The sequence below is a fragment of the Ipomoea nil genome, unplaced genomic scaffold (genome assembly GCF_001879475.1).
Source record: "Ipomoea nil cultivar Tokyo-kokei standard unplaced genomic scaffold, Asagao_1.1 scaffold3065, whole genome shotgun sequence".
In the NCBI taxonomy this organism is placed as follows: domain Eukaryota; kingdom Viridiplantae; phylum Streptophyta; class Magnoliopsida; order Solanales; family Convolvulaceae; genus Ipomoea; species Ipomoea nil.
Window position 1 is genome coordinate 854,247 of NW_017619493.1, and position 22,003 is coordinate 876,249.

Here is a 22,003-nt window from a genome sequence, read left to right on the forward strand (position 1 = left end):
TTCCACATGTGTCCAAAGGCTTGACTGTAAGGGGTCGTTCACTTGAATCAGGGAGTAGCAATAAAAATTCTAGATCCAAGTCCAAAGGACATAAGTCCAACAAATCCTGTAAGTACTGCAAGAAGCGTGGTCATGATGTGACTGAATGCTTCAAGTTGAAAAACAAGCAAGAGAGAGAAAAGAAGTCTGTTGAAGCTAGTGTTGTTGAAAGTGATTCAGATGGCGATGTTATGTTATCTGTTAGCTCCGGTTGCAAACGGAGCGAAACCGAGTGGATTCTGGACTCAGGTTGTACATTCCACATGTGTCGTCACAAAGACTGGTTCGTCTCTCTGGAACCGGTAGATGGTGGAGTTGTCTTGCTGGGTAATGATACCCAATGCAAGGTTAGTGGAATTGGAAGTGTGCAGATTAAAACTCGTGATAACGTTATCAAGACTCTTACCAATGTTCGGTATATTCCTGACTTGAAACGCAATCTGATATCCTTGGGCACCTTGGAATCTCTGGGGTGCAAGTACATAACTGAAGGTGGAGTTCTGAAAGTCATAAAAGGCTCTCTTGTCCTCATGAAAGCTTCTCGTTCTGGAAGCTTGTACGTCTTGCATGGTAGTACTGTGACAGGTTCAGTAGCGGTATCCTCATCGATGTCTGATGCGGATCTCACTCAGTTATGGCATATGCGTCTTGGGCATATGAGTGAGAAAGGCATGCATCTCCTAAGCAAGAAAGCCCTCTGTAGACACTTAAATTTTGATAAATATTGATTATTTATCAATATTAGTATATTTGAATATATTTGAAATATTTTGGATAATATTGATATTATCTAATTTGTTAATTAGATAATATCAAAAGAGTTTGAGCTTATCAAAACTCTCTATCCTACAGCTATAAATAGGGCATTTCATTTCTATGTAATCACAGACATCCTAGGAAAAAAATCATGTAAACATTTAGAAATATATATTATTTAGAGATCACAATGAAAATGTGATCCTGAAAGTAAAAACCTCTCCTCCAATCCAATCATGCATGTTGATCCAAACCTCTATTGAAGATCAAGCCATTTGAACCCGGAGGCCGTTCAAGAAGAACAAGCTATGTATACAAGCCCTTCTTTGAAGATCAAGCCACTTGAAACCCGGAGGCCCTTCAATGGTGGAGTGTTCGAGACATCAATTGGAGAATCAGAGGACCATCCAGAGACTTGTACCCACACCGCATTGATATACTTGATATGTAATTCAGAATTTTGAATTTCTAAATATAATTCAATTTTCTTTGATAACAAATTGGCACGTCCAGTGGGACAACTCTGCCTCTCATCTCTTCATAGGCACTTTCAACCGGTATGGGGGCAAACCCCATATGAAATTTGAAATTGAGGAGGCTAAATGATACTCCTTGGCACGAGTTAAAACGGCCTCATATCTTTCAAGGCTCCTTGGCACGAGTTGAAACGGCCTTATATCTTTAAGTTGTAGTGTCGAGACTTTCTTGCACTACATACTTTCAAGTGTTATATGCTCTCAAGTGGTGTACAAGCAAGTCTCGAGGGGGCATTTGTAGACACTTAAATTTTGATAAATATTGATTATTTATCAATATTAGTATATTTGAATATATTTGAAATATTTTGGATAATATTGATATTATCTAATTTGTTAATTAGATAATATCAAAAGAGTTTGAGCTTATCAAAACTCTCTATCCTACAGCTATAAATAGGGTATTTCATTTCTATGTAATCACAGACATCCTAGGAAAAAAATCATGTAAACATTTAGAAATATATATTATTCAGAGATCACAATGAAAATGTGCTTCCTGAAAGTAAAATCCCCTCCTCCAATCCAATCATGCATGTTGATCCAAACCTCTATTGAAGATAAGCCATTTGAACCCGGAGGCCGTTCAAGAAGAACAAGCTATATATACAAGCCCTTCTTTGAAGATCAAGCCACTTGAAACCCGGAGGCCCTTCAATGGTGGAGTGTTCAAGACATCAATTGGAGAATCAAAGGACCATCCAGAGACTTGTACCCACACCGCATTGATATACTTGATATGTAATTCAGAATTTTGAATTTCTAAATATAATTCAATTTTCTTTGATAACAGCCTCCTTGGTGGTTCAGGTACGGGTAAATTACAATTTTGTGAGCATTGTGTTTTTGGGAAACAAAAGAGGGTTAGTTTCTCTACTGCTACACACCGTACCAAAGATGTATTGGAATACATACATTCTGATTTATGGGGACCAACTAAATTCCAGTCTATGGGAGGCTGTAGATATTTTATGTCTATTATTGATGACTTTTCTCGTAAGGTCTGGGTCTATTTCCTGAAACATAAAAATCGGGCATTTTCTATTTTCAAGAAGTGGAAAATACTTGTTGAGACTCAGACAGGTAAAAAAGTCAAGAAGCTCAGAACAGACAATGGCTTGGAGTTCTGTGAGTCAGATTTCAATGACTTTTGTGCGGCAAATGGAATCGCCAGGCACAAGACCTTGCCTGGTAAACCCCAGCAGAATGGTGTTGCCGAACGTTTGAACATGACTCTATTGGAAAGAGCTCGTTGTATGCTCTCTAATGCTGGGTTATGGAAACAGCGTGATTTTTGGGCCGAGGCCGTTTCTACCTCATGTTATTTGGTAAATAGATCTCCACACTCATCCCTCGATTTCAAAATTCCAGAGGAAGTTTGGTCAGGTAATCCTGTTGATTACTCTATCTTAAGAGTTTTTGGATGTCCTGCTTATGCTCATTCCAGTACGGGTAAATTAAACCTGAGAGCTGTCAAATGCATTTTCCTTGGTTATGCCTCTGAGTCAAAAGGGTATCGTCTTTGGTCTCCTGATTCTCAGAAAATCATTATGAGTCGTGATATCACTTTTGATGAAAATGCACTACTTTATTCTGGAAAAGTTCCCAGTACAGATGAGACGCAGAGTATTGGTGAGAAGGTGGAGTTTGAATTCAGGCCGATTGATAGTGTACTACTACTGATGGTAATACTAAAGATGATGCATCTACTAGCGTCGCACCTCTCGTCGAGCCACAACGAGAGTATTCCATTGCTATGGATCGTCCTAAGAGGACAATTAAAAAACCTGCTAGGTATGCTAGTGAGGATGAAACCAATATGGTTGCTTATGCTCTTTCAGTCACACAGGAGGTTGATGGTGATCCATCCTGCTATTCCGAGGCTCTTCCTGTTGCTAAGTTCAAGTAGTGCTTGATTTTAGTCGGGCTGTTCCAATTTTTAATTCCACAGTGGATTTGATCCAAGGTGGAGATTGTTAAGAAAATAATATATGTGGCTCAAATTTATTGTAGAAGACCCACTCAACATGTAATGCATTTGTTGTTGCCGCAACTTTCTCCCCCATGTAGCATGTGTGTACACGTTCTTTTACTTCATGCCACTTAATTCTCTCATTTTACTTTGTATAAATAGATTAGGTTGATGCTTTGTAATTCACTCATTCACAACATCAATTCATCATTGAATTCATTGTTATTCCTTTTTATTATTCTTTCTCACGTAGATACTAATATATATATATATATATATATATATATATATATATATATATATTTTCCCATTGTTCGTTATTCATATGTCATTTATATAATTTTCCTTATTTATATTATTTAACTTCTATAATCTCTCAATTTTTGATTCTTCGCTTCCGCATTATTCCGCTATATTCCTAACAATAACAAAGTCTAAGAAGAAGAAGATAATAATGGAATCTCTGTGAATGCAAGAATATAAGTGAAACTAAAATAGAGGAATGATAGCTGGAAAATATCGCAGAAAATTTAGGCAAGCTAGAGAAGAGAACTCAAAACCTTTAATTTGTGTCAGGGAACTATAGCAAGCATTCTACAGCACAACACGTTCATAAAAGCACAAAGTTGTAAGTACATTCTAGAGAGTTAGCCACTGGACTAGCTAGAACAAAATGCAGACTTCAAAACTAGATAGATTTTACACAGATTGATTTGACGGTGAAAATGATGACCAGCCACCCTTTCAAGATTCACTTTTTTTCCTCTTTGAAATTTAACTTTGCCTCCGATCCTATGCATTATCTTTAATTTATTTCTCACCTTGTGAAACAGCAGAAAAAATCCCATGTAGTAACACAGGAAAAAAAGTGAGGAAATTAAATTCATAGTCTGGGAACCTCAGATTAGATAGATTAACACAATGAGTGAAATTTAAGTTAGAGAGAAAAGAAGGATGAATGTGTTTTGTGTTTACCATCAATTTGATCAGGATTTTCCATCTGGACTTTTATATTTATCATTTTATCCGGAGTAATCTCCATAAACTACGAACCTGGGAAAAGATCCAGCAAGAATCCAGTATGGAGAAAACCGGATTAGTTATTGGAATTGAGGTGAGAAATGGTGGAAATTACAATCTTTTGATTAAGGCTTTTAATTACATCAATAATCTCCTTCTGAATAGCTCTAGGCCTTTTCTTGGGTTTTCTGGGTGGTTTGACACCGGTAATGGCAGTGAAATCAGCTTCAATCTCTTTTTTGGAGAGACGGATCGGAAAACTTATCCTTTTGCGGCGGCGCCAAGTTCACTACTTTTCCACTTCCGTCGCCAGCTCGGCGACTACGCAAAGTCCACGGGCAGGCAGCAGCGGGGTTGGAGCACGTCCTCCTCCTCAGAGGGTTTCTTATCACCATTGTTGACCACACCCGTCCGGCCTTTCCCTTTCCCCGGTGTGCTCGGCAGCTGCATGGAGTCGATCATCGGCTTCTCGATATCAAAAAATCGTCGTCCACGGGGGAGTTAATCGGAGAAATTTGCTGCACTTGATTGCTACCGTCGTCCTCCTCGAGGTGATCACCGGAAGAATTGCCGAGCTTCATGCAAAGGAGGTGTTTTTGGTGACCCCATATGAGGAATGAAGGCAATGTGAAGTTGTGAAGCGGTCGAGTTGTCGGATTAGGCTACTGTCTTTCTCTCTCATCGTTTCCAGTAATTATTTATGATATCTCTCACACTTTCTAGATAGAACAATATGTAGGGATTAGAGTTCTTGTTTTTCCGGGACGAGCCACAGAGTAGGGGTGGGGTTAGGGGTGGTTGTTTTAGGGCGCATTCCCCAAGAGGTCACAAATTGTAGACTGGATACCAAAATAACCGTGCATGAAAAAAGTGATCCAAAGGAGGAAAAGCGTGTCGCTGGATACCTACTTTAGTATTTTTACAAAGTTGGTCTCTGTCAAACCATCTTTATTTTTAAAACTAATACTAATCTAGTGTATTCCTATTTTTATGGTATATATATACGGTATATTATATTATTATGGTATATATACTGTCAAGCAATATAAAATTAATTCAACGACTCATGTTTAATTACAATTCATATATATATATATATATATATATATATATATATATATAATCATAAAATAAAATGTAATGATTGTAAAGAAGAAAGTCTAACGACTCATGTTTAATTGTAATTATACTATAAGGGGAAAATAGTACTTTTCCCCATGTGTTATATACTTATAGCACTTTTTCTCCATTTTTTTTTTTGAAAACCAACTTAAATGGCATATATTAGAGATATAAGCTGAAATAGCATCCGGTGGGAAATCATCCCAGTACATAACAGTAGACTGATTAAAAGCTATAGACGCTAAAGAATGAGCTAATAAATTATTCGTTCTAGGGACGAATGTAACTAAACAGTAATCGAAATAGAAAATTAAAGTCCTACAACTATCAATGACATATCCAACATAGGACCGAATAGGACCCGTAGTAGTTGATAAATAACGATGCAGCTGCTGGCAATCTGTGTGTAGCACAAACGTTCGTTCTCCCCGATTCCTCATCCATGATAAAGCTTCCTTACATGCAAATGCTTCTGCCATCAAAGGGGAAAAACAGTTGGGAAGTTCGGCATTGAAGGCTGCTCGGAAAGCTCCGGTTTCGTCCAAGAGGACAGCTCCAACGGACGCCTTGTTCGTTGCGGGCAGGTAGCCTGTGTCGACATAACACGAACTCAACTGTGCTGGAGGGTGAGCCATTCCAGCCGTTGGATTCACTACAGGAGCTGGCGGGTTGGTGGGGTGCTGGTACAAGCTGCCGTCGGAATGCACTTGCCGCCATGCTTGTACCGTAGCCGCCGCTGTCGCCACAACTTTCCTTGGTGTTGGTAGGCAGCGATCCCATACTGCTCTGTTTCTTGCCCTCCATATGTGGTATAGAATTGAAGCTGTGAACATAATATCATTAGTGTCTAAACCATTCATTACTCCATCAAACCAAGAGTAAAACACATATGTCACAGTATTGGGGATTGGGAGGCGGGACTCATTCCATGTAGCCTTTGCAAAATCACATACTACTAAAGCATGCATAATATCTTCATTTGTAGTGCCACACATAGCACATGTGGGATCAATTTGTACTCTCTTTACAATTAGATTCTGTGTAGTTGGGAGGATATCACTCAAAGCTCTCCATAAAAAAATCTTCTACTTGGGGGGAATCTTAAGTTTCCATAGTGAGAGCCATTTATTAAAAGTGCCACCATTATCCTCATGATTTCCAACAATGAGCCTATATCCATTCTTTACTGAGTAGCAGCCACTTGGATCCCAATGCCAATACCAAGAATCATCATCGTCTGGGGAAATAGGTATCTTCACAATCCGGGGTATATCAATTAGATCAAATATATCTGCCAAAATTGATTGATCCCATGTTCCAGTATCCTGGTCAATCAAACCCACCACTTTAGCCCCTACCAAGTGGGGGTTTTTTCAGTTTGTATCGTAGGATCCTGACCATCCTCCTGAAGCCACGGGTAGTCCCAAATCAAAGTAGACTCTCCATTTCCAATTCTCCGTATAACTCCTCCACAAACTAACCCCTTCGCTGCCATAATACTTCGCCAGCAAAAACTAGGATTATTCCCCAAACATGCTTCAGAAAAAGAATCCTTTGGATAATACCTGGCTTTATATACATGGGCTACCAACGAGTCACCCTTCGTCAACCATCGCCATGCCTGCTTTCCCAACATTGCCAAATTAAAGGCTCGCAAATCTTTGAAACCTAGACCACCAAACTCTTTAGGGATACATAATCTATCCCATGCCTTCCAATGGATGCCATGTTCAGAACCTGTACCCCACCAGTAACGATTCATAGTCCTCTCAATTGCTACACAAACATTCATAAGCAATAAAAACACACTCATTGAAAATCTAAGCATTGATTGTGCCACACTTTTCAATAAGACTTCTTTACCAGTCTGTGATAGTAATTTCTTAATCCAGGACCCTATCCTCTGTCTGATCTTATCCTCAATATATGAGAAAGCTGCCTTTTTATTCCTTCCAACAAATGAAGGGAGCCCCAAATATTTACCGAAATTCGGAGCCTGCACCACACCTAGGATCTGCGACACCTCATCCCTATCCTCCACACATGTATTTTTACTGAAACATATGTTGGATTTATGATAGTTTACCACCTGTCCCAATAACTTCTCATACACAGCCAAACAATCTGTAACTGCCCCAGCCTCATTAGCATTTGCCTTAAAAAAATAATAGACTATCATCTGCAAAAAAAAAAAAAAAAATGAGAGATGGGGGGAGCACCTCTCGCAACTCTACAACCATGAATAAAACCATTACTCTGTGCCTGTTGTAGTAACACTGATAGCCCCTCCGCACAAATAATAAACAGATAGGGAAACAGGGGTCTCCTTGCCTTAACCCTCTAGTAGGCGTGACAGGTGCATTGTGTGTCCCATTAACCAAGAAGCTATAAGACACAGATGTAACACAAAGCATAATCGATTAGGTCCACCCATCTACTGTCAAAACCCAAGGCAAGCATAATCCCCCGGAGAAAATGCCACTCCATGTAATCATAGGCCTTTGCCATATCCAGTTTCAAGCCCCCCCCCCCCCCCCCCCCAGCCAACAGCCCCACACTGCTTCCTATTTAGAAAATGTCCCACCTCCGCAGCTATTAAAATATTATCAGTGATAAGTCGATCCGGTATAAATGCACTCTGAGACTCCGAGATTACTTCATCCATTAATGGTTTCATTCTATTTGCCATCATTTTTGCCATGATCCTATATATCACATTACTGAGAGCTATTGGTCTCAAATCAGACACAAATTCCGGGGTTTCCTTCTTAGGGATTAAAACCACATCTGTCTCATTCAAACCAGGTGGAAAGGACTGAGCATCCAAGCAGTCCACCACAAAATCTGACACATCCCTCCCCACCACATCCCAAAAATGCTGATAAAACCCTGGGTTCATCCCATCCGGGCTAGGTGCCTTATCCGGAAACATTGAAAACAGTGCATTCTTAACCTCTTCCCTCTCAAACGGATGTATGAGAGATTCATTATGAGACTGTGTGACCTGAGGAGTCACGCCCTCAAATATAACATCTCCACTCTCAGGGTGGCTAGTGCAGAAAATATTATCGAAATACTGTAATATAACCTGAGTCATGGCATCCCCCTCCACCCAATCCCCAGCATCATTCATAAGAGTAGTAAGAGTATTTTTCTTTTTTCGGTGAGAGGCATACCTGTAATAAAACCTTGTATTAGCATCTGCATTCCTGAGCCAGTGTTGCTTGGCCCTCTGTCTCCAGTACGCATCCTCCTGAGCCTCAAGCCGGCTCAAGTGTTCCTCAAATTGCTGGTACTCAAGGAGAGAGTCCGGGTCCGTACACCCTTTTAGACACTCCTGCGCCTTCTTTAAACTCATTATCCTCTCCCCAAATTTATGGAATCGAACACCCCCCCCCCCCCCCCATCTAGATAATCGATGACCACAATACTGAACACAACTCTGGAAACCCCTATCCCTCCCTTCTGCCCATGACTCCACCACACGCCTACACCCCTCGTCATATAACCACGCAGATTCAAACCGAAAACCCCTTCCCCTACCACTCCTCCCTCCAGATGGATCCCTGATTTCCAGGAATAATACTGAATGATCGGACTTACGAGTTAACAGATTAGTTACCCTCGCTCCAAGCACTATAGAATTCCAACTATTCGTAGACAGTACCTTATCCAACCTTTCCTCAATCCAAGATGTTGTGCCTTTACCCTTCTCCCAAGTAAACTGGTAACCACCCATAGACATTTGGGACAACCCACATTTCTCAATAGCATCCCCAAATCCGCGTAGGAGCCTATCCGGATGCAGATTACCCCCTCTTTTCTCATGCTGGAACAGGAGGTCATTAAAATCTCCAATCATCACCCAGGGCAAGTCAAATTTTGATGCAAGCAATTTAATTAACTCCCACGACTCATTCCTTCTCTGCCGCTCCGGGAAACCACAATAACAAGTCATCCTACACTCAGGGAATCCTGCAATACTAACTTTAATATCAATGTGATTTTTCGGGAAACTCAAGAGATTCGCAGTATTATTCTTCCTCCACAACAAGGCCATGCCACCACCCAGCCTTACAAGATCAACATAAAACAAACCATCGAAACCAAGATTGACACGAATACTTTCGTCATGCTCTCTGCCTACCTTGGTTTCCATAAGAAAAATAAAGTCGGGTTTCTTACGGGATGCTAGGTCCATAATCTCGCGAACTGTCTGTGGATTACCCAAGCCACGGCAGTTCCAACTTAGAGTACTCATCGGATCGGGCGGGTCTGAGAACTAGATCCCGCCACATGCAAGTTTTTTGAACCACCCTCAGTCATCAAAACATCCACATCATTACCACTCTCCCGCCGCATACTACCATCAGCCCACTCCCTCCTTCTATTTGCCAACGCCATAACTTCCACATCCGACTCCATACCCATGACCGGAACAGCCCCTACCGCCCCCACAGCCGGCATACCACCCATCACACCCGTACCGCCACCAGCCACAGCCGGCCCCTCCGTCGATAGCAGCCAGCTTTCACCCACCGCAAGAGGGCCCCTCCGGTTGCCTGCACGCAGTTCATCCGAAAACGGATATTCTCCGACTAGGACCGGCGAGTCTCTTGCATGGACACAAAATTTGTGCACATGGCTAATCACCCCACAAAAGATGCAGAAAGTATGCAGACGCTCGTACTTAAACGTGATCCAGCATGTAGTTTTGTCACGCTTCATAAACTTCATCCGGCACCTTATCGGCTTGTTAACCGGCAAAGCAATAGGAATACGATAAAACGTTTTCCATGGGGCTCCAAAAAACCTATCATCACCTTTAATAAAAGTACCCAAAACATTCCCAATCTGTTCCAAAATTCTGTCAGACGTGTAACCCATGGGTAAGTCATATACCTGCACCCACATGTCTACAGAGTCAAGAACAACATCCCCTGGTAGCGCACCATCGGCAACCTCCCTGCAAACTAGGGTTGCGTTATCAAACGCCCAAGGACCCTCTTCAAGCACACGTATCATATCCGTTCTATGGTAGAACACAAACAGGAATAGCCGGGGCTGTATCTCAGACACTTGTATGCCCCTCACCGGTTTCCACACTGATGCAATAATCTGCCGCATATACTCAATCTTGATCAGTTTCTTGGTCAAGAACCTTCCCACTATCCTCCACGTCGGACCTAGACCACTCGCATCTCCCCCCACACCATCCTCGTCCGGCTGGAATGTCGTTTCCTCTTCCTCAAGGGCGATGTGTGCCCATCGTTGCGTAAGAGCAGCGACCTCTACAGACGTGCTCACTCCCGCCATTTGCCACGAACAAGAACAGCGACGAACACCACACAGATGCGCAGAGAACCGACGATTAACCGTAGGGATACCAGTAAGAAACAGAGAGAAAACCTGGAGCAAACCCTAGGAGAGAGAGTTCTCGAGAGATTATTGTTTCGACGGAACCTAGCACTTTTTCTCCATAAATTATTTAAGTGACAGCTTTTTCCCCTGATATATTAAACAGAAGATCAAGTTAAAAATAATAATAAATTAATCAATCAATCAAATCTAGACAAGACAAAATTATTTTGATTATAATTACTTTAAAATATATTATTATGTAGGTTGATTATAATAAAAGAAACGTAAATAAAATAAAAATTTGGCAATCTAGTCAACAAAAACTTAAAGTTAATCTGTTAAAAATGTTAATTGTTTTTTTTTTTTTTTAGTTCAATGGCTTATTTGCTCCTTATTTTCAGATTCAATGGTTTATTTGAGGATTATTTGAGTTTAACGGTTATTTGAGTTCAATGTTGTTTCCCAAATAGTTCCTTGGCTTATTTGTACTTTATCCCTTTTTATTAATAGTATATATAGATTATAACAATTTTAATTATTTAAATTCTTAATTAATCATTGCTAATCAATTTTATCAAACTATATTATTTAATTAATTCTATATATGTACGTACAAACATGTATAATACCTATATGGCTTTCCCTTTAACTCAAGGAGACCATTTCTACACAAACGGTCTCCTTGAACATGGCTTTCCCTAGTTAGTACACAAAATCCATGCAGGCCTATATTGGTATCCACTATTATTTTTGTGCCTAATCTGAGTTATGATTCGTTGTTTTACTTGTTTCCATTTTAGGTTCTTATTTGATTTATAGCCCTAGAAACAAATCGAGTAAAACATTTTTTTTGGGGTCAATTTTTCCTTTCAAAATCAATGGTTTTGACTTCGTATAAGGAGTTGTCCAACCCCCAAATGACAAGAATCAAACCTCCAAATAATATTCAACTAATTTTCTTCCCAATTAAATAAAAAAATATAAAAATTAAAAAGACAATATAATAGTGCAGATTAGTGGGAACCAACACTGTCTAGCATGAGCGTGCAATGCACGCGCAAGCTAAGGGCATTGGATTCTGCCGTGTATTTTTTTAATACTTTTTCTCTCTCGTCGACTCACATTAAAAAAAAAAAAAACACAAAACAATAAAAACAAAACAAAACTACCCAAAAGGAGAGTGGAGAGGGAAGGAGAATTAATTACAAAACATTTTTTTTCGTGAATTTTCTTCACAAAAGTAAAAGAAAAACCGTTTCTCAAATTTTAAGGAAAATGTTTTTTTTTTTTAAATCACTAGTGTACGTGTGTGCACCAACACTACATAGCATCGGAGTGCACTTGCACGTGCCTGAGATGATTAAGTGGTTGCCACATTTTTTTAAAATACCTTTTTATTACTATTCTCATACATGAAAGTTACAAGTACAATTCTTGCGAACAACCTCTTGCATGAGTCTTAGTGTAGGTGTTGTTCTCTCTAAGAGCATTAAATTTATAATTTTTTTTTGGCACATATAATAAAGGATGAGAGGGGGTGGGGGTTGGGTGGTTAAGATTTGAGAAGACTTAGATTGTGAAAGGTTGTTATTTCTTTTAAATATTCTCACTAAGTTTGCTTTCTTTTTTCATTATTCAATTAATTTTCTTCCCAATTAAATAAAAGGATATATATATATATATATATATATATATATATATATATATCATTGGTGCGCATTAGTATACACCAACACTGTTTGGCACTACACGCGCACGCTAAGAGCATTGGATGGTGGGCATGTTTTTTAAATAATTTTCCTTTCTTAGCTTGAGCACCCGACATATCACAAACAAAAAAAAAAATGAAAAACAAAAAAGAGGGACGACGATTTGGGAAAACCGAAGACGTAAAGAGTAGTTTTATAGCGTCTGTGCAAGTAAGAAAATTATTGATTATAAAACTCACTTGTGAAAGCAAAAGAAGATCATGATCGGATCGCGGAAGAGGCGGTTGTCGTCTACGTGGAGCGGAGCAAAAATTGATGAATTCTGGGGATTTCTAGAGACAGAAAGGAATTTGTAATTTAATTGAGATAGAAAAATTACCGGGAAATGTCTATTATGCGACGTGTGTATATATTTGGAGGACTGGTTTGGTGGAAGGATTGCAGGTGTTTTGTAGTAGAGTATGAGACTAGAGAAGTGAGGAATGACGGGGTGGGTTGTGGGTGGAGTTAGGGGTTGCTGTTTCCATTTTGGGTTCTTATTTGATTAATAGCCCTAAAAACAAACAGAGTGAATATTTTTTTTGTCAATTTCTCTTTTCAAAACCCAAGGGTTTTGGCTTCGTATAAGGTGTCCAACCCCCAAACGACAAGAACCGAATATCATCTTATAGCTCGAAAAAATAATAATAAGTGAGACTTCTCATTGACTAGACTAATGTCCATGCAAAAGAGGGAAGGAGAAGAAGTTTATTGCGAAGCATACATTTGTTCTAATCTTTTGTGCAAAACTTAAATAAAAAATTGGTTCTCTGAATTTTTATTGAAAAAGAAAAAAATGTCAATGGTATATATAAGTGTGCACACTAACACTGCATAGCATGCATGTGCACTCGCACGCACCTACTGAGACCATTAAGTGGTTGCCATGTTTTTATTTAATGCGTTTTTATCAATATTCAATTGGACCTACCAGAAAAATGTTATAAAAAACTAACCCGAAAGAGGTGACCAAGTGAATAGAATACAATTCTCATACATGAAGGTCACAAGTACAATTCTTGCCGACAACCACATGTTGGGTCTTAGTGCAGTGTTGTGCACTCTAATAACATTAAATTCATAACTTTTTTGGCACACATAATAATGAAAATTGAGGAAAGGATGTTATTCCCAATAAATATTCTCATTCAGTTTAATTTGATTCATTCTTTCATTATTCACCTAATTCTCTTCCAATTAAATAAAAATATATAAAAATTTAAAAGGCATTGGTGAGCATTAGTGGACACTAACACTGGACGCGCATGCTAAGGGCATCAGGTTTTGCCATATATTTTTTTTAATACTTTTTCTCTCTCGTCGATCGACTTGATAAACACAAAATAATAGGCATTTCATAAAACATATTGTGTTCTTAACATCTCATGCATACTCATATTTTCTCAAAGGTGGAGTATGGTTAATTAATCCCTCTAGTCTAGATTAGATAATCACGGTCCACACCACACGGTATAACATAACAAAGTCTAAGAAGAAGAATTTAATGGAATGGAATCTCTGTATAAGCAAGAATATAAGTGCAACTGAGATACAACAAATGGTAGCAGGAAAAACATCACTGCAAATTTAGGCAAGCTAGAGAAGAGACTCAAAAGCTTTAATTATTAAATTTTACACAGATAGATTTTGATGGTGAAAATGGTGAACTTTATATTTATCTGGAGTGATCTCCATCAACCACGAGCCTGGGAAAAGATCTTGCAAGAATCCAGTATGGAGATCAGAGAATCGGATTAGTTATTGTTGGAATTGAGGTGAGAAATGGTGAAAATTAGAATCTTTTAATTAAGGCTTTTAAATACATCAATCTCCTTCCGAATAGCTCTGGGCCTTTTCTTGGGTTTTCTGGGTGTTTGACACCCGTAATGGCAGTGAAATCAGCTTCGATCACTTCTCTAGAGAGAGCGATTGAAAACTTACTCTTCTACGACTGCGCTAAGTGCACTACTTTTCCATTTCCGTCACCAACTCCGCAATTACGCGAAATCCAAGGGCAGGCGGCAGCAGGGTTGGAGTCCTCCTCCTAAGAGGGTTTCTTATCGCCATTGTCCGGCCTTTCCCTTTCTCCTGTGTGCTCGGCCGCTGCACGGAGATCAATCATCAGCTTCTCGATATCATCATCGTTAGCGACAGGGCATTAATCGGAGAAATTTGTTGCACCTGATTGCTACCATCATCCTCCTCGGGGTGATCACCAGAAGAATTGCCGAGCTTCATGCAATGGAGGTGTTTCTGGTGACCCCATTTGAGGCACGAGGGCAATGTGAAGTTGTGAAGCGGCCGAGTTGTCGGATTAGGCTCTTCTCTTTCTCTCTCAATTCTCAAAATTTCTAGATAGTATAAACACAGGGGTCGAAGTTCTTGTTTCTTTGGGTCGAGCGACGACGGTTTCGAAAAACCAGAGACAGTGCATTGGTGCGCGGGATCGTTATGCCATGGAACCGTGTTCACCATCCATGGTGAACACGGTCCCAACGGTGTTAGTACACCGTTATCTTTTTTTTTTTTTTCTTAATTAACCTCTGACTTTTCTTTCACTTTCACATTTTGCGGTTTCACTTCCTCTTCACGCAAGCTTCTTCAACATAATCTCATAAAAAGAAAATTCATAATTTCATAAATGCACATTCATAAATCTATGCCTGCACATTCATAATTGCATGGATTTTTGAATGTGCAGTTATGAGATTATGAATTTTCTGTTATGAGATTATGAATTTTTTGTTATGAGATTATGAATTTTCTGTTATGAGATTATGAATTTACAGTACATTCATAATATCATAACAGAAAATTCATAATCTGACCAAACGCGCGCCGTTAACACCACATTAACAAACTTATTTTCATAAAAACGACACCGTTTGGACCCGTGTTCACCATTCATGGTGAACACGTTTCCAGGGCATAATTTTCCTGGTGTGCGTTAGTGGGCACCAACACTGTCTAGCATGTGGCGCATGCTAAGGGCCCAGATGCTAAGGACATTGGGTGCTGCCATATTTTTTAATACTTATTCTCTCGTTGACTCAACATTAAAAAAAAACACAGAACAATAAAAAAAAAATTAAATAAGAAAACTACTCAAAAGGGGAGGAGAGAGGAGAAGAGATTTATTACAAAACATTTTTTTTTTTTGAATTTTCTGCCCAAAAATAAAAGAAAAACCGTTTCTTGAATTTTACGAAAAAACCGTTTCTTGAATTTTATAGAAAAACCCATTTCTTGACACGTCGAGCGGACACAGCAGCGAGCAAGGAAAAACGACGCCTTTCTCGACGCGTCGAGCCCTTGTCTCGACGCATCGAGATTTTCCAGAACACCTCGGAAAATTGAAGGCTTGGTTTCAACGCGTCGAGCGGTTGAAGGCCCAGATTGCGTTTTCAGCTCGTTTTCGCGCGGATCTTTCCTATTCACTCCGGGATTGGTTCTAGCTATAAAATCCCACATTCCTCAACCCTAAAGGACATTCAGAGATCTTTGGAGACAAGAAAGAGAAGAAATCAAGAGCCACAAGTTGTCTTGGGAAGCAAGAAGAAAGCTAAGGAGATTTGAAAAAATCGTTTGGTTTATTCTTGTACTCTCTTTGATAACTTGTAATTCCTTTAATATATTTGCTATGTATAATTTAGCCATGCTTGGCTAAATTCCGTTAGAGATTTTTGGGTAAAAGTGTTTATCAACCTATGTGTCTGTGCTCTCAGATTCTTTAATATATTATTATTTGGGTTTTAAACTTGTGTTGCTATTGTGTTTATTAATGGTGTTACTAGTAGTTCAGGGCCCTAATTACTTGTTTCATTGCTTTGTTAATGTCATAACGGGAGTTAGGCATAATTGAGAGTACACACAATTGCACTTAACTGTTGCACCTTGAGAGATAGCATATATGTTAGGGAGTTTAATTCTTGATTATTGCGCATCGGGAGATGGTAGTAGCTAGGAGTTAATTCTGAATGTTTTATCTGTTATTGTTGGGTTTTTATATCATGGGAGTGAATAATCACTAGTGTTAGAGATTACGGGAGTAACTCTATACCATCTTTGCATTCTCACACTAGTTTAAACCCAGATTTAATATTGCACTCAAGTTAGGCACTAGGGGATTAAACACTTGAATCCCATTAAATCTCATCTTCTCTCTATTGTTTATAAAACCCTGATATTTTACTTTTCTTTATTTATTTAATGCAACCATCCAAGATAATCATTCGGATTAGCTCCATAAGAATAAATTAGTAGCTAGTGCTTAATACAACCACTCCCATGTGGATCAATTACCCGATACTCCGTGTATTATTTGTTTGAAAATATACTGCAACCACATCACGACGCCGCACCACGCCATTTCTTCGTACAACACCCACCGCCGCCCACTACCGCCGCACCAACACCATTTTGTTCTTCTTCTCCACCATCCGCCACTTCTAGTCCACTGTCCGCCACCACAACTGTCGTCCCACCGCCATTGTCGTGCACCTTTGTCGCGTCACATTCCTCCAGTTCCTCCACGTAGAGCCAAAAAGTGGAAGAGAGCAAGAATGGATAGGTCAGGAAATTTTCGCACAGAAGCAACTAGATTGGTCACGGGAAATTTTTTAAGTAAATATGTTATAATTTTCTACATTAATAGTTATGTTGAATAAAATGTACAAAATATAATAGTAATTATTACTGAATATTTTTATATATGTAAGGATGTTCTCGAGTTGCAAGATTCTCAAGGAGAATTCGTTGAGTCTTGAAGACAAGATTCATTGTTTGTTGTGCTAGGTACTGATAAGCATCCAGGGCGTGTTAGAACCATGGGGAGAGGATATGGCATAAAATGTCGCCAAACGCCTACAGAAGATGTCCAACGATTAGTTGATGCTGCTGTTTCTGTGGCGTTTGAAAAACAAAGTCAGCAATTGATGCTGCTGTTTCTGTGGCGTTTGAAAAACAAAGTCAGCAATTGATGCTGCAATTAAGTCAGGAATTTGAAGGGCAAATTGTTGAGATGATGTAGCGATTTGGTTTTATGCAAACTCTTATTCACCAATATGCACAATCAAAGCCGGGGGATGACATATGTGTGGATGATGAGCCACATACTCTGTTTGACAGAGCTCATTTAAGAGTTTATAGCTTATTTTAAGCTACTAATAAGCTATAAATTATGTTTGGTAATGTTCCCAAAATAAGCGAATAGCTTAAAATAAGAGCTTATTTTGAAAAGCTACCTTAGGTAGCATTTCAAAAATAAGCTAGTAGCTTCCTAACTTTTTTTCATCTTTATCCTTATTATTTTAATAAATGACATTCTTTACCTACACCAATTAAAAACCTTTTGGCCTTTTCTATTCTCCTATAATTTTATTCATCCTCTTCCGCAACTCTTCATCGCCTAGCAACTCCTTAAAGTTCTAACTCCAACGTCCGTTCATAAATAAATGACATCATTTGCCATTCCCAATTAAAAACTTTTTTCTTTTGTCCTCAATTATATGAAACTTTTTGATTTGATTCAATTGGTCTCTTGCCATGTGATAACATTAAAGAGATAATGGAAGCGTATGTAAATTTATAACACTACAAAAAAAATGCACAATTGAGTGTTACACACATAGACAACAGTTGTTAAAACTAGTGTTGTTGAAAGTCACGCACATAAACAACAATTCTTAACCGTTGTCTTTTCTAGAAAAGACAACGGTTAAAAAGCATTGTCTATTGTGTGTTGTTGAAAGTCACGCCCATAGACAACGATTTTAAACGGACCGTTGTCTTTTTTAGAAAAGACAACAGTTAAAAATCATTGTCTATTGAGTGTTGTTGAAACCGGTGTTGCTGAAAGTCACGGGCATAGACAACGATTTTTAACAATTGTCTTTTCTATATAAGACAACGGTTTTTAACCGTTGTCTATTGTGTGTTGTTAAAACAAGTGTTGTTGGAAGTCACACCGATAGACAACGGTTAAAAATTGCTGTCTATTAATTGTTGTTGAAACCTGTTTTGTTGAATATTACAAGCATAGACAGCTGTTTTTAACCATTGTCTTATATATCAAAGAAAACGGTTAAAACCATTATTCTCACATTCATAGACGACGATTTTAAACCGTTGTTTTTTTAACTTGTTTTGATTTTAAGCATAATATAATAAAAACAATTTATCCAAAAACCATAAATACCAAAACATCAATTCATTAGTACAATTATCTTCAAGTATGTAAAATATTTCAAAATACACAAGAATTCATCATCTACTTCAAATACAATGAACAATTCCAATCACCAAATCTAAATGTTCACAAAGTTCTAATCAAAAGCATACCTACTCTATATAACTTGATACACAATTTGTCCATTCGAAACACACTAGATCAATATCTGTTTTGTCATAGACGTACAACTTGTTGAAACTACATGTCGAAAATATATGAATGGTAAATATATAAGTACTCAGCATAACCACAATATGATTATTTTATAAAATTAATTGAAATAATTAAAACATGATGATAAAACATGATATGATGATAAAAAATCTTACGTGTGCTTGAACAGAAACCACATTGGTTACTTCCGGTTGACGAAGAGTCTATACATGTTAAATAATATTTGTGCATTAACAATTTATTTAGATATATGGATATACAAACACTTATATATACTTAGTTAAAAATCTTAAATTAACAATTTAAAGGTCCATGTGTTTATTAGTGGCAAATTTTACTTTAGACTATATGCATCCAAACATATAAACTTTATACATATAAATAATCAACCTAGATTTACTGAATGTCAAATTTCTAAGTAAAGGAATGGATGTGTCGAATATAAGTCCAGTGAATATAATGCACCACACAGAAGCATTCACACATTATCATATGGCAGCAAACTTCTATAATTTAAATGTATCTATCAAGAATGAGAAAACAGAACTCAATAAATATAACCACCACAATTGCATATATTTTTCCAAGATAAAATGTTTAACAGACCAGAAGACAATCTGGTGACTAACTATTCACATAATTTTAAAGAGAAAATTCAGAGATAAAGAAGCAATATTGTTTCTCCTCAAAATTCAGAGTTTGGGTTGGAAACGGTCTGTAATACACCTAAAAAATGGTGGCATGGAGATAAAGTACACATTAAGATATAATAACAAAAAAAAAAAAAAAAATCTTGAAAAATGGTGGCAGGAATTTGCTACCTTCATCTTGTAGCCCTAACTGAAAATCTTGATTCTGAAATTACATAGAACATAGTAAAACAATTGCACAATCAACAAACAACCCACATTCATTACAATTGTCATCAATGTAATATTCTTTATGATTTTTAGAAACAGGGAACATTCTATTTAGTTGTGGATGAGTGGAGGACTTGTCGTGTGTTCTGACTTCTGAGCAGATGAGATCGTGAGAGGGAAGTAGAGCGGGAAGACCAAATTTTTGCTAAGTGTTGTTCACTAAGGGCTCGCTTGGTTTGCGGAAAATATTTTAAAGAAAATTAAATTAAAATTTTATGGAAAAGTAATTACTAAGAAGATGAATTTCATTGTTTGGTTAGTGGAAAAAAATTACTGGTATTACTAATTCTATTGTTCGATTAGATTTGGAATTGTAAGGAATAAGGAGTATAAAGACCTATATGTCCCTAAATATTAATAAGAGTTATATAATTAAAAAAGAAAACAAGGGTAATATTGTCAAACCATATCATTTTTTCTTCTCATCTTCTATGAAAAACAAAATCATGGTCCAAACAAGGATTTTGTTTTCCTCAAATTTGAAGAATTCATTTTCCAATGAAAAATGAATTTCATGAACCAAATACCTAAAAATAACATTTTTTTCTCCACTTTGAAAATATTTTTCATAAAAAACTTTTCCATCCAACCAAACATCCCGTAAATTTTTGTCTAAAAGAGGGAATTATTAGGAATAAGGGGTTAGTGAGGGATTAGTGACACTTGGCACAATCCTAATCACTTAACTTCTAGTAGGTTATTCTGTTAATTGGCTACTGTGTAACTGTTCTTAGTTAATTAGAAGCAGTTGAAGCTCTCTGTCTCAATCTCCCAAAATGTATAAACTCTCTCTTTTCATCCAGTTGAATATACAGAATAATTCTTCTTCTTCTTCAATTCTTCAAATCCTTCTACTTCGCAACATGGTATCAGAGCTCAGAGAATAAGGAGTCTCTTCTACCAATCTACAATGGCGACTGCGTGGCTGACGATTGGAAATCGCGCAGCTCCGATTGATAGCAACACCACAGCTCCGGCAGGAACTCCGGCGAATGGAAACACCACACCGGCAAACTCTCCCAGTACACCGTCAGGATTGAACGCTTCTGAGGTAACATTCAATCCTCAGAGCTATTCCAACCCATACTACCTGCACATAAATGAGAGCCCAGCCCTAGAATTGGTTTCCTGCCCTCAGTTGGGTAGTTCATGTTTTGAGAGCCAATTACATCAGACAGGAGAGAACAACTCAACTCCTAGTGCCTTCTTGACTAGAACAGAAGGGGGTTCTCAGACAGGCTACAAAAGGGCAATGATGAATAACAAGAGGCCTGTGTGCACTCACTGTGGGTACACAGGTCATACTGAAGACAAATGTTACAAGAAGCATGGTTATCCACCTGGGTGGAAACCAAAATCAAGAAATCAAGGTGCAGTAAATCAGGTTCTAGGAAGCCAACAGTTTAACAGTAATGGAAGCATGATCTTCACACAAGAGGACTTCAAGAAGTTTCTGAGCTTCATGCAGTCAAATGAACCAGCTGTTGATGGCCAAAATTCTCCTCTAGATCAACCCTCAAAAGTTCTGGTCAACACTGTATCAGCTGACTTGCAGATGGAAGGTATGCCTCTTTCAATCAATACTGCTAGATGTAGTAAAAGTAGTTGGATTGTGGACAGTGGTGCAACTCACCATATTGTGTGTGACCTTGAATTGCTGAGTAGACAAAGAAGAGTTAATAATTTGCATATTAGTCTGCCAAATGGTCAACAGGCTGTAATTACTTTTACTGGTTCAGTTCACCTATCTGATGATTTTGTCTTGCAAAATGTTCTTTATGTGCCTGGTTTCCAATACAATTTGATTTCAGTAAGCTCATTCACTAAAATGACAGATATAGTATGAGAATGAGTTCTGACCAGTGCACAATACAGGATGCTGTCCTTGGGAAAATGATTGGAAGGGCTAAGCTGAGAAATGGGTTGTACTTTCTGATGTTCCCTGAATCTACACCTTTTGTATGCAATTATGTCTCTAGCACAGAAAAGTGTACTTTGTGGCATACTAGGCTAGGCCATGCTTCTTATGCCAAGTTGCATTTGTTAAAGGGATTAGATCCCCTAATTCATGTCAATAAAAGCTTGATTTGTGATAGTTGTCATTTTGCTAAACAAACAATACTCCC

The 22,003-nt window shown here is 38.2% G+C and overlaps 2 protein-coding genes across 3 annotated transcripts; one reads left to right on the plus strand and one right to left on the minus strand.

Annotated features, from left to right (window-relative positions):
• Positions 1-6,530: 6,530 nt before the first annotated feature.
• Positions 6,531-9,706, minus strand: LOC109164444. The gene is made up of 4 exons (XM_019312981.1): positions 8,030-9,706; positions 7,309-7,600; positions 6,844-7,221; positions 6,531-6,736 (listed from the first exon to the last, which is right to left on the minus strand). The coding sequence occupies exons 1-4, from the start codon at positions 9,704-9,706 to the stop codon at positions 6,531-6,533; spliced, it is 2,553 nt and encodes an 850-aa protein (XP_019168526.1).
• Positions 9,707-20,655: 10,949 nt separating this feature from the next.
• LOC109164509 lies at positions 20,656-22,003 on the plus strand. 2 transcript variants are annotated; one of them, XM_019313030.1, is made up of 2 exons: positions 20,656-21,439; positions 21,713-22,003. In XM_019313030.1, the coding sequence occupies exons 1-2, from the start codon at positions 20,788-20,790 to the stop codon at positions 21,721-21,723; spliced, it is 663 nt and encodes a 220-aa protein (XP_019168575.1). In that variant the 5' UTR covers positions 20,656-20,787; the 3' UTR covers positions 21,724-22,003. The 2 variants fall into 2 exon arrangements, with proteins under 2 accessions (XP_019168575.1, XP_019168574.1); XM_019313029.1 differs by having other exon boundaries at positions 21,753-22,003.

Excerpts from the sequence above, each read along its gene's own strand:
- LOC109164444 (XM_019312981.1), bottom strand. The coding sequence starts at position 9,706 with ATGAGTACTCTAAGTTGGAACTGCCGTGGCTTGGGTAATCCACAGACA. Across the intron at positions 7,601-8,029 it reads ATATTTTAATAGCTGCGGAG|GCAAATGCTAATGAGGCTGG; the intron begins GTGGGACATTTT and ends TATTTTTTTAAG. Across the intron at positions 7,222-7,308 it reads GAAATTACTATCACAGACTG|CAATTGAGAGGACTATGAAT; the intron begins GTAAAGAAGTCT and ends ATGTTTGTGTAG.
- LOC109164509 (XM_019313029.1), top strand. The coding sequence starts at position 20,788 with ATGGCGACTGCGTGGCTGACGATTGGAAATCGCGCAGCTCCGATTGAT. Across the intron at positions 21,440-21,752 it reads AGCTGACTTGCAGATGGAAG|GATGCTGTCCTTGGGAAAAT; the intron begins GTATGCCTCTTT and ends TGCACAATACAG.